The sequence below is a fragment of the Leptodactylus fuscus genome, chromosome 2 (genome assembly GCF_031893055.1).
Source record: "Leptodactylus fuscus isolate aLepFus1 chromosome 2, aLepFus1.hap2, whole genome shotgun sequence".
Classification (NCBI taxonomy): Eukaryota; Metazoa; Chordata; class Amphibia; order Anura; family Leptodactylidae; genus Leptodactylus; species Leptodactylus fuscus.
In genome coordinates, this window is record NC_134266.1 from 272509631 (window position 1) to 272522307 (window position 12677).

General features: G+C 40.9%; 1 protein-coding gene across 2 annotated transcripts in view; it reads left to right on the forward strand.

Annotated features, from left to right (window-relative positions):
* Positions 1-7223: 7223 nt before the first annotated feature.
* MAP6 (microtubule associated protein 6) overlaps positions 7224-12677 on the forward strand; it is a 30005-nt gene continuing 24551 nt past the window's right edge. The window contains exon 1 of one of the 2 annotated variants that reach the window (XM_075266267.1): positions 7224-8468. In XM_075266267.1, coding sequence (XP_075122368.1) covers positions 7705-8468 — 764 coding nt within the window. In that variant the 5' untranslated portion in view covers positions 7224-7704. Of the gene's footprint in view, positions 8469-11238; positions 11967-12677 lie in introns of those variants that run through there. The other variant, XM_075266268.1, reaches the window with a different exon arrangement.

Sequence of the window (12677 nt, forward strand, 5' to 3'; positions counted from 1 at the left end):
TGTCATCTAGGATGATAGGAGTTGTAGTGTCATCTAGGATGATAGGAGTTGTAGTGTCATCTAGGATGGATATGAGTTGTAGTATCATCTAGGATGATAGGAGTTGTAGTGTCATCTAGGATGATAGGAGTTGTAGTGTCATCTAGGATGATAGGAGTTGTAGTGTCATCTAGGATGATAGGAGTTGTAGTGTCATCTAGGATGATAGGAGTTGTAGTGTCATCTAGGATGATGGGAGTTGTAGTGTCATCTAGGATGATGGGAGTTGTAGTATCATCTAGGATGATAGGAGTTGTAGTGTCATCTAGGATGATAGGAGTTGTAGTGTCATCTAGGATGGATAGGAGTTGTAGTGTCATCTAGGATGATAGGAGTTGTAGTGTCATCTAGGATGGATAGGAGTTGTAGTGTCATCTAGGATGGATAGGAGTTGTAGTGTCAGCTAGGATGATAGGAGTTGTAGTGTCATCTAGGATGATAGGAGTTGTAGTGTCATCTAGGATGATAGGAGTTGTAGTGTCATCTAGAATGATAGGAGTTGTAGTGTCATCTAGGATGATGGGAGTTGTAGTGTCATCTAGGATGGATAGGAGTTGTAGTGTCATCTAGGATGATAGGAGTTGTAGTGTCATCTAGGATGGATAGGAGTTGTAGTGTCATCTAGGATGGATAGGAGTTGTAGTGTCATCTAGGATGATAGGAGTTGTAGTGTCATCTAGGATGGATAGGAGTTGTAGTGTCATCTAGGATGATAGGAGTTGTAGTGTCATCTAGGATGGATAGGAGTTGTAGTGTCATCTAGAATGATAGGAGTTGTAGTGTCATCTAGGATGATGGGAGTTGTAGTGTCATCTAGGATGATGGGAGTTGTAGTGTCATCTAGGATGATAGGAGTTGTAGTGTCATCTAGGATGATGGGAGTTGTAGTGTCATCTAGGATGATGGGAGTTGTAGTGTCATCTAGGATGATAGGAGTTGTAGTGTCATCTAGGATGATGGGAGTTGTAGTGTCATCTAGGATGGATATGAGTTGTAGTATCATCTAGGATGATAGGAGTTGTAGTGTCATCTAGAATGATAGGAGTTGTAGTGTCATCTAGGATGATAGGAGTTGTAGTGTCATCTAGGATGATAGGAGTTGTAGTGTCATCTAGAATGATAGGAGTTGTAGTGTCATCTAGGATGATGGGAGTTGTAGTGTCATCTAGGATGATGGGAGTTGTAGTATCATCTAGGATGATGGGAGTTGTAGTGTCATCTAGGATGATGGGAGTTGTAGTGTCATCTAGGATGATAGGAGTTGTAGTGTCATCTAGGATGGATATGAGTTGTAGTGTCATCTAGGATGATAGGAGTTGTAGTGTCATCTAGAATGATAGGAGTTGTAGTGTCATCTAGGATGATGGGAGTTGTAGTGTCATCTAGGATGATGGGAGTTGTAGTGTCATCTAGGATGATAGGAGTTGTAGTGTCATCTAGAATGATAGGAGTTGTAGTGTCATCTAGGATGATGGGAGTTGTAGTGTCATCTAGAATGATAGGAGTTGTAGTGTCATCTAGGATGATGGGAGTTGTAGTGTCATCTAGGATGGATAGGAGTTGTAGTGTCATCTAGGATGATAGGAGTTGTAGTGTCATCTAGGATGGATAGGAGTTGTAGTGTCATCTAGGATGATAGGAGTTGTAGTGTCATCTAGGATGGATAGGAGTTGTAGTGTCATCTAGGATGGATAGGAGTTGTAGTGTCATCTAGGATGATAGGAGTTGTAGTGTCATCTAGGATGGATAGGAGTTGTAGTGTCATCTAGGATGATAGGAGTTGTAGTGTCATCTAGGATGATAGGAGTTGTAGTGTCATCTAGGATGGATAGGAGTTGTAGTGTCATCTAGAATGATAGGAGTTGTAGTGTCATCTAGGATGGATAGGAGTTGTAGTGTCATCTAGAATGATGGGAGTTGTAGTGTCATCTAGGATGATGGGAGTTGTAGTGTCATCTAGGATGATGGGAGTTGTAGTGTCATCTAGGATGATGGGAGTTGTAGTGTCATCTAGGATGATGGGAGTTGTAGTGTCATCTAGGATGATGGGAGTTGTAGTGTCATCTAGGATGGATAGGAGTTGTAGTGTCATCTAGGATGATAGGAGTTGTAGTGTCAGCTAGGATGATAGGAGTTGTAGTGTCATCTAGGATGGATAGGAGTTGTAGTGTCATCTAGGATGATAGGAGTTGTAGTGTCATCTAGGATGATAGGAGTTGTAGTGTCATCTAGGATGGATAGGAGTTGTAGTGTCATCTAGGATGATAGGAGTTGTAGTGTCATCTAGGATGATAGGAGTTGTAGTGTCATCTAGGATGGATAGGAGTTGTAGTGTCATCTAGGATGATGGGAGTTGTAGTGTCATCTAGGATGGATAGGAGTTGTAGTGTCATCTAGGATGGATAGGAGTTGTAGTGTCATCTAGGATGGATAGGAGTTGTAGTGTCATCTAGGATGATAGGAGTTGTAGTGTCATCTAGGATGATATGAGTTGTAGTGTCATCTAGGATGGATAGGAGTTGTAGTGTCATCTAGGATGATGGGAGTTGTAGTGTCATCTAGGATGGATAGGAGTTGTAGTGTCATCTAGGATGGATAGGAGTTGTAGTGTCATCTAGGATGATAGGAGTTGTAGTGTCATCTAGGATGATAGGAGTTGTAGTGTCATCTAGGATGATAGGAGTTGTAGTGTCATCTAGGATGATAGGAGTTGTAGTGTCATCTAGGATGGATAGGAGTTGTAGTGTCATCTAGGATGATAGGAGTTGTAGTGTCATCTAGAATGATAGGAGTTGTAGTGTCATCTAGGATGGATAGGAGTTGTAGTGTCATCTAGGATGATGGGAGTTGTAGTGTCATCTAGGATGATGGGAGTTGTAGTGTCATCTAGGATGGATAGGAGTTGTAGTGTCATCTAGGATGATAGGAGTTGTAGTGTCATCTAGGATGATAGGAGTTGTAGTGTCATCTAGGATGATAGGAGTTGTAGTGTCATCTAGGATGGATAGGAGTTGTAGTGTCATCTAGGATGATAGGAGTTGTAGTGTCATCTAGGATGGATAGGAGTTGTAGTGTCATCTAGGATGATAGGAGTTGTAGTGTCATCTAGGATGATAGGAGTTGTAGTGTCATCTAGGATGATAGGAGTTGTAGTGTCATCTAGGATGGATAGGAGTTGTAGTGTCATCTAGGATGATAGGAGTTGTAGTGTCATCTAGGATGATAGGAGTTGTAGTGTCATCTAGGATGATAGGAGTTGTAGTGTCATCTAGGATGGATAGGAGTTGTAGTGTCATCTAGGATGATGGGAGTTGTAGTGTCATCTAGGATGGATAGGAGTTGTAGTGTCATCTAGGATGGATAGGAGTTGTAGTGTCATCTAGGATGATAGGAGTTGTAGTGTCATCTAGAATGATAGGAGTTGTAGTGTCATCTAGGATGATAGGAGTTGTAGTGTCATCTAGGATGATAGGAGTTGTAGTGTCATCTAGGATGATAGGAGTTGTAGTGTCATCTAGGATGATAGGAGTTGTAGTGTCATCTAGGATGATAGGAGTTGTAGTGTCATCTAGGATGATAGGAGTTGTAGTGTCATCTAGGATGGATAGGAGTTGTAGTGTCATCGAGGATGATAGGAGTTGTAGTGTCATCTAGGATGGATAGGAGTTGTAGTGTCATCTAGGATGGATAGGAGTTGTAGTGTCATCTAGGATGATAGGAGTTGTAGTGTCATCTAGGATGATAGGAGTTGTAGTGTCATCTAGGATGGATAGGAGTTGTAGTGTCATCTAGGATGGATAGGAGTTGTAGTGTCATCTAGGATGGATAGGAGTTGTAGTTTACCTCCATCTGCACCAGATATTCTCCATCCAGAGATGTCAGGACGTCTATTAATAACACGAGCGGTGTTGCAGTGAATCAGCATTTTCGGAACCACCCCAAGGCTCTAAGGAAGTCCAGACACTCCAGGCTCCTCAGTCTGCACCTCAAGGAAAGATTCAGAATCTGAGGCTGGAAGGAATTGTACAAGCCGTATACAGAAGATCAGAGATAATACTATAATAATACTCATATACATTGCTTGGAGATTCCTGCACTGCGGTAACATATCAGGAGATGGGGGCTGTAGTAGGTGCAGAAAACCTAAAAGCTAAAGGGTCTACCCTGGTGATAAACATGCTCTCCGCTAAGACACCATGCACATTGTCATAGATAGTGTAGGAGAGCCTGAGGACTGGTATTTGTATAGGCCTAATATGTCTCACAGCTGAAGGTTTGTTCCAGTTGTATCTAGACAATCCTCTGTGAGCTTCGTGGTCCAGACTGATACATTTTACTTACAGTGATACATTGTAACAATCTAGGTTAGGTTTAGCCTCTGGATGTGACAGCAAGAAGAAATCTCTTTATACTATTCCATTATATTAGTCATTCTATTAATATATGTATATACAGTATATATACACCTTACTATACAGACTATATACAGATCATTACAGGCTCCAGTGTAGGTAGGATATAGCTGCTGTGTAGGATATATATAGGATATTTCAGGACCATCAATGCTGGACAGCGACACCAAGTACTGTACATCCTTATGGGATCGGATTCACCAAGTTTCTGCCTAGATAAACTCTATAGACAATGGAGAATTCATCAAAGATTTGTTCCTTTCTCCTGAGATGATACGACCGGGCGGTGCACATTATATTCATCCATTAGGAAACAGAGATATCTCAGAATCCCACTAAAAATACTAAATTCCTTCAATGCAAGAACCCTGATCATATCAAGTGACTTCTCCCCCCATAAACATGTGCAATTCCTGATAAGCTACAATAGCACAGCCATCCCCTTGTACCAGACACTAGCACCAACCCGGCCCTGCAAATAGATAGGTTAGGGTTACCTGAACCAAATGGTGTATTCCCCTTGTGAATCAAACCCCTGTTGACAAAATTGATGTTTTTGTCAATATGCAAAAGCTCTTTGGAGTAATGGCGGCGCCCTTGTTGCTCCAAAAAGCTCATCTGTATTTTAACAAAACAATGATCTCTCATCAATGGAGTTCGTGAATCAGAAGGGGGAAATGCCACTTGATTCAAGTGACCCTAACCTTTGTATCTGAGGGGCTGGGTTACTATGCTGTGTGTGGTGGGATTCCATTTAAAAGGCACTTAAACTATATGTGCAGTAAATTATGTGCATATATTGTATTTGCATCATCTACCCCTATTATATAGACTGTATGTGTGGATTGCAAGTATGAGGCCTGATACAGGGGAGGACTGACCTCCATACGGCTCATGGCAGTGACAAGTGTGCCCAAAATACAATTTATTGACCTATATCAGGGGATCCATCACTGTAGGGGTGGTGATGACTAGAGATGAGCGAACAGTGAAATAATCGAGATTTGATATTCGAATAGCCCCTCATATTATTCGACTATTTGAACGAATGTCAAACCCCATTATATTCTATGGGGAAAAATGCTTCGTTTCAGGGGAAACCACACTTCAACTCAGGAGAGTCACCAAGTCCACTATGACACCCCAGGAAATGATGCCAACACCCTGGAAAGCAACTGAGACAGCAGGGGAAGCATGTCTGGGGGCACCTAACAAACCCAAGTCACTGTATTACACCACTATCTCGTTGGGATCCCTGTCAGCTTGCGATATGTGGGAGCTGACTTTTTCCCATAGGAATGCAATGACCAGCGTTGATTGGCCAGTGTACAGCATTCAGCCAATCAATGCTGGTTCTGCCGGAGGAGGCGGAGTCTAAAATCGGTCCAAAGCAGTCTCCATTGTGGTCTGATCTTAGATGTAGCAGTGTTGAGCGCACAGGTGTAGCAGAGCTGGCTGTGCGCTGAGCTCTGCTGAACCAGAGATGTAGCAGAGCTGAGTATGCGCTGAGCTCTGCTACACCAGAGATGTTGTAGATCTGAGTGTGCGCTGAGCTCTGCTACACCAGAGATGCATCTGTGGTGTAGCAGAGCTAAGCGCACACTCAGCTCTGCTACATCTCTGGTGTAGCAGAGCTCAGCACACGGCCAGTTCTGCTACATCTCAGGTGTAGCAGAGCTGTGCGCTCAATGCTGCTACATCTGAGATCGGACCAGAATAGAGACTGCTCTGGACCGATCTTAGACTCCACCTCCTCACAGATGAGCCTCCAGCAGAACCAGCATTGATTGGCCGAATGCTGTACTCTGTATGGCATTTGGCCAATCAACGCTGGCCAATGCATTCCTATGGGAAAAAGTCAGCTCCTGCATATCACAAGCTGACAGGGATCCCGACCAGATAGAGCCCCAAAGAGCTGGGTGAGTGACATTCCCCCCTAAATAAAGGTAATCCCTAGCTAACCCTGCCTGTACATCTATCCCTGTCTCACAGTCACATAGTTCACAGTCTCATATGACCCGGATATTAAATCCACTATTCATATAAAGTGGAGGTCACCTCTGCTTCTAGAAGCAGATTAGCTCCTTTAAGGGATCGGGCATGATGAATCCAACATGCTCAATCCTTCCATTTTCCAACATCTGACTTTGGTGGAGATTTCTATTACAGGTCCTGCTGGGATGGGTGACCTACATTCATCTATAAATTCCAATAAATTCCTTCTAAACCATACAACCACATTGTATCCTTTTTAGAAACTTTAACTGAAATTGCTACAATTTTATCAAAAATTTTCCAAAAAATTCAAAGAAAATTAGAAACGAAAAAAAATCGTCTTCTTTGTGTAACAAAAATAATCAGATTTCTCGATAAATGTAAATTTTATGCTTTGCCGTCGCGCAAAATGAATATTTGATGTCATGATCTGAATGATTGTGACTTTGATGTGTCTCTTCCACGGCAGACAGCGAAGGTTCATCCATAAATAATTGACATGGTGGCTCCTTCATCCGAGTGTAACCTGCCACAAAGCTTTGGCTAAGTGGAAAGTGACAATGGGGGTAATTAAACCCATCTGCTCCCTGCCTGACCCCCCTCCAGACAATGAACGGTTAACCAGCTGCAGTAACAAGCAGCCTCCTCTCCATTCATTTGAGACGTTGGTGCGTTGCGTGCTGACGACGGAGGAGCCATCTCTCTCCCAGCATCTCTCCTCCTCCAGCCCCCACCTCAGCAGCAGCAGCAGCAGCAGCAGTATTTGGGATGCAGATACCAGGGTGGGTGGGACCACTTCCTGCGGAGATCTTGCTTTCTGATTGTGACAGGGTCTTACTGCCAGGATTGCAAAGGAAACACCACACACGCTCTGGTTGTGGGTGTGGAAGGATGTCCACCAGGATTGACTTGAGCTCCCGCATCATCATCATGCCATAGGGACACTTGCAAAAAAGTGGGAAGGAGGTCCTGGATCTTCATCTTCCAGAGGGGTCCTTGCAGTGACGATACGACGAGGGGAAGGCGTTGAGCAGGCAAACACCAGAAGAGGTTTATCTGCACCATGACTTAAAAGAAAATCCAAAAAAACATATCTCGGGGAGTTGTCACATCTACTGAGAATAGTCCACCCTTGGTCGTGCAACCTCCAGGATTGCACCTCAGCAAACTGTTACTATTTCTACGTCTTGCAAGGTGGGTGGAGGGGAGATCCGAGTGCCCTCATTTGTAGCTCCCTACTACTGTCAGGGTGGAGACTATGGCATGGCCCTGTATTACCAGGGCGTGCTGCATAGCCCGTTTCTGGAACCAGTTGGATAAGGGTGACATTGCGGTCCCGTTGGTCTTCACCAAGTATTCGGAGGTGACCGAAGGAGGTCAGCAACATCATGCTCACCTTCAGCAGCCACAAGCTCGTCCTAGTTCTTCTGCCATTGAGGCACAGCCTGCCCATGTAGAGACAGATCATGGTGCTGGGTCTACCAGAGACTTGTCCCACCAACCTGGGCCTGGACATAGCAAAGAGCCAACAGGTTCTGTCATGCGTCAGGATTATAAGGCCTGGAATGTAAAGCCAGAGGCTAGCTGCAAACCCAAGAGCGAGTATCAACCATCCGAAACTCCTTTTGCAAGGGAGACACAGTATCAGAAAGATTTCAAAGCTTGGCCCATTCCTCGTCGTGGGGACCACCCTTGGATTCCAAAGCCTTCACCAGGCCTCACTGCCCCAACAGCCTCAAGTGCTGCCAAAATGAAGAAAACACCAGTAGCCTTACCGGAGAAAAGGGCAGAAGAACCGCCTAAAGTGGAGCCGACAGAATTAGTGGTCCCCAAAGTCAAGGCATCCGTTACCTTTAGCAGTGTGGCCGATATACAGTCCGCTTCTAAAGAGGTCCGAGAAAAGCAAAACAGGGAGAAATCTCCATCCACAAGATGGTCCATGGAAGGCCTGAGACCACGAGACGCAGCCGATATACTCAACAGACAGATCAAAGAGGAAGGAGGAGTGGGCACCTCATACAGGTCAGCAAAAACTCTATCTAACATGGAACTCAACTTTTTGTAAGTCAGGGCTGTGCACACCTCCACGTAAAGGCCTCTTAGTATCATGGCCCAATAAAAATTCTCCAAACATAAGATTGGCCACGACACCCAATCAGAGAGTAGCTCTAAGTCAGGCTAGTCAATGTAAACATCTGGTTGGTTACTAGTGCAGTTGCTATAGAAAATGTTGCAAAATAAAAATAGAAGCAAATTTTTGAAACAATTTAAAAAATTCATTTAGCAATTTTTTTATGTTTAAAATTGAGGGTCCTTTGTATGGCAAAATACCAATTAATTTTTCATCTATTTTCCCTTCCCAATTTATAAAACATATCTGGGGCCAATTTAAGAAAAAAAAAAAAATCCTAATAATAATCCTAATAAATTGTAAATTAATATATGGTTCAAAATTATTATCTTATCTCAGGTCTCCGATAAATTCTTTATTATTTGGACTCTTTTTGGATTATTTTATACATATTTTTTTTTTTAGAGAACTGACATGTTATCAGGCTATGAGAATTATTTTTTGTATTATTTTAATATATATATATTTATTAAATTTACGACCTTTTCTCCCATACAAAATAAATTCTTATTTCATCTTGCATCTTATATTTTTTTTAAGTTCAAAATTAATATTATTTCTATTAATAATCATCTGTTTATTATTCTAATTTTTTTTCTATTTGTTTTATTATTTTTTATTCACATTTTTTCTATTTATTTTTTAATTTATTTATATTTTAATACAATTTTATTTTTATTTATTTATATTATTTTATAGTTTTATCATTATTAATTTTATTGCTTATTTTTCAATGTGATCTATTTATTATCCATTTTATTGTTTACTTTTTGATTATTTTTCTCTTTTTTTATTATTTTTTCCATTTATTCCATTATTATTTTTTCTTTATTTTTATTTATTTTTTTATTTGTAGTTATTTTTTCTTTATTTTTTTTCATTTATTCTATTATTATTTTTTATTTATTTATTTTATTTTTTTTATTTGTAGTTATTGTTTCTTTATTATTTTTCCATTTATTCCATTATTATTTTTTAATTATTTATTTTATTTATTTTTTTATTTGTAGTTATTTTTTCTTTATTTTTTTTCATTTATTCCATTATTATTTTTTATTTATTTTATATTTTTTTATTGTTTTATTTTTTATTTGGAGTTATTTTTTATTTATGTTTTTTCCATTTATTCCATTATTATTATTTTTATTTTTTTATTTTTTTATTTGAAGTAGTTATTTTATCTTAAATTTTTTTCCGTTGCACAAAAAAAGTCAAAATTCAACCCAATATATTTAATCTCTGAAAAATGGAATCGATTTGGTCCAAAGAAAGGGATTTATTCCTTTGTAAGCAGCCTACACACCAGGGACTATTTACCCGCTCATTGTAAACATGTCATGATGACTTCCTAGCAACCAATCAGCCGTCAGGATTATGCAACGCCTCGTAAAACAATAAAATCAGCTGTTCGTTGTCGTATCCGTATAAAAAAAAAAAAAATTGCACACGATTCATCTGAATTTTGTGAGTTTTTGTAATTTCGTAAATTAAAAAAAAAATTACAAAATTAATACTATTATTCCTTCTACCATGAATTGCTTTTGCTGCCAATAAAAAAAAAATTAATTTGGAATTTTAAAATTGTGCTTACAAATTCTGTTTACAGATTGAGTTTACAAATTGTGTTACAAAATTGAGATTTGCAAATGCCAAGTCATTGAATTCCTATGCACATTGACAAGGTAACACGATGATACTGGGCTTAAGATGACCCCGTCATGCCTCAATGACCATCCTAAAGCAGATAGTTAGGAGTTATGTGTTGCAATTTCAAATTCTGAAATTTGAAAAAAATTCAAAAAATTTCCTAAGCTTAGAAACAGAGGACTGTATATTTTGTATTATCATAGAGATGTGTTGGGCACTGTCCGCTGACTCTGGTGCTGAAATGAGCCCATCTGGTTGTGAGGAGTATTGCATGATACGGTTTCCTGCACAGAATATAGAATTTTTGTCTAGAATTTTTTTGCATTGGGTTCTTCTGGTTTTCAAGGGCCGCAGCTTGTCATTGGTGATGCAACGGTAGACGCTATGTAATCATCGAATTGGCTCCATTATCATTGGCAAGACGAGTGCTGCACCCTCCACGCTAGAGATGCGTCTCTTGCAGTCTTCAGCCTTCCAGCGATTGGTGCAGATGCCAGATGTGGTGTACCTGGCCATCAAGGGTTAAACGCGTTGAACTGCCTCCCTCCCCCTTTCCCTCTCCCGCCTTTGATATTACATTTTAGGTACTGCATAGTGGAGATCTTTTGCCAGCATTAAATTCTCCTCCCCCTCTCCCTCGCACTCTTTTCCTTGGCATCTGGGGATGCAGAGAGCAAGGTGGGTGGGGTCCCTCCTTTTAGAGATGTTTGCCGGATTCCGTCTTCCGACTATGGCTGGAGGTCACTGGATGCAAAAATAAAAAAATTCACAATCCAAGGGAAGAGGCATGAGACAACCCCCCCTGGCATCATCTCCTTGCAATCCGGCCATAGACCCTCGGAGATCCATGGAAGCCATTTAGAAGCAGGGAAAAAAATTCACTTTGCACCGGGCAAGACGAGAAATTTTTTTTTTCCAAGGAATTTTCACATCCTTGATTGGTAACCAGCAATAGAAATATCTATAAAAAATTTACCTCCTAAGGAGCAATAGTTGCAAAAATAAAGGAGAAGATACTCATCCACTAGAAGCTAAGAACCTTCAAGATTGTCAAAAATGGCTTGGCCTTGTGTTACCCGAGCATGTTGCATCGCTCGCTTTGGGAATAAACAAGACAAGGGGGACATTGCAGTCCCTTTAATGTTTTCAAAATATTCCGAAGTGACAGATGGACCTCATCTGAGCCAGCAACCACGCCCTGGATCTGCTGCCATAGAAACTCAGCCTTACTATGGAGGCCAGTCTAGGTCATCCAGGGACTACTCTAGAGGACTGGAGTCTACCAGGGGTTCCGTTACCAGACAGGATTTCAAGCCCTGGAAGGCAACCCCCGAGCAAAGCTGCAAGCCAAGGAGTGAGTATCTGCCCTCCGAAGCTCCTCTAGAGCGAGAGACCCAGTACAAGAAAGATTACAGGTCATGGCCAATCCCTCGTCAAGATGACCATCCATGGATCCCCAAACCCATCCAAAGTCCGGTTTACATCCCGCCCATTGAGGATAGGAAGAAGAAAGATTTCATGGGTTCTATCTTACCACCTGTGGAGAAGAGGATGGCCGACGCCGATGTCGCTGGAAGGGTGGCCATCGCCTATAACGTCACCCCGGAGATTTTGGTTTCGGTGGTGGAGGAAACTAAAGTCATTCAGCAACGAGAAAAGTTAACCAGCGCCAATCCAACAGCCAAGGAGGCCGCCAAGACGCTTCAAGGGATCGAGGATAAAGGAGCAAGTTCTTCATACAGGTCAGGATAGGGTTGGGGGTGAAGGCAAAAAATATCTGCCTTGACCCAGAATGGAAATTTTTGCTTATTGATGGTGTTATTTGTAATGTCTTGCTTTTCCTTCTTCTGGATCCACCTGGGTCATCTTATAGGGTTGCTGTTTTTGTCACCTATGATGTCATATGTCTTTTTTTTTTTTTACAAAAATTTTTGAATTTCAGTTTTGGTCGAATTTTGCACCATTTATTCATGTTTAGAGCTGTTGGTTTTTGGACCAGATGTCTGTGTTTTTTTTTAATTTTTTGGGGAATATTTTTCAAAAATTTTATCTTATAGTAATTTTATTGTTTTCATTGCAATTTTTATGCCGTTTATTTTCACGAATAGATTGAGAAAATTTCAAAATTTTGCACTGAGTATTATTTTTGGGTCACCTCTTCTGCTTTTTTTTACCCTTGCAGAAAGTGATGGGTTACATGTTATCGACAGTGATGTCATCTACTACGGTCATGTGACCTTGTCACATGGTCATATAACCCAATAGCAGTGTCGCTATGGAAGACTAATGATCTGCAGTCTCTATAGGGAGTGTATAGCATACATACAGGGGAATTTTGTAGTAATCTTCTATTTTTGGAGAAACCCTTTAAGAATATAAGATCTATGCGGAAGATTTTTAATGGTCAGGAATTTGGACAAAATGGCCGCTACATGGGAATAGGATAACATGAC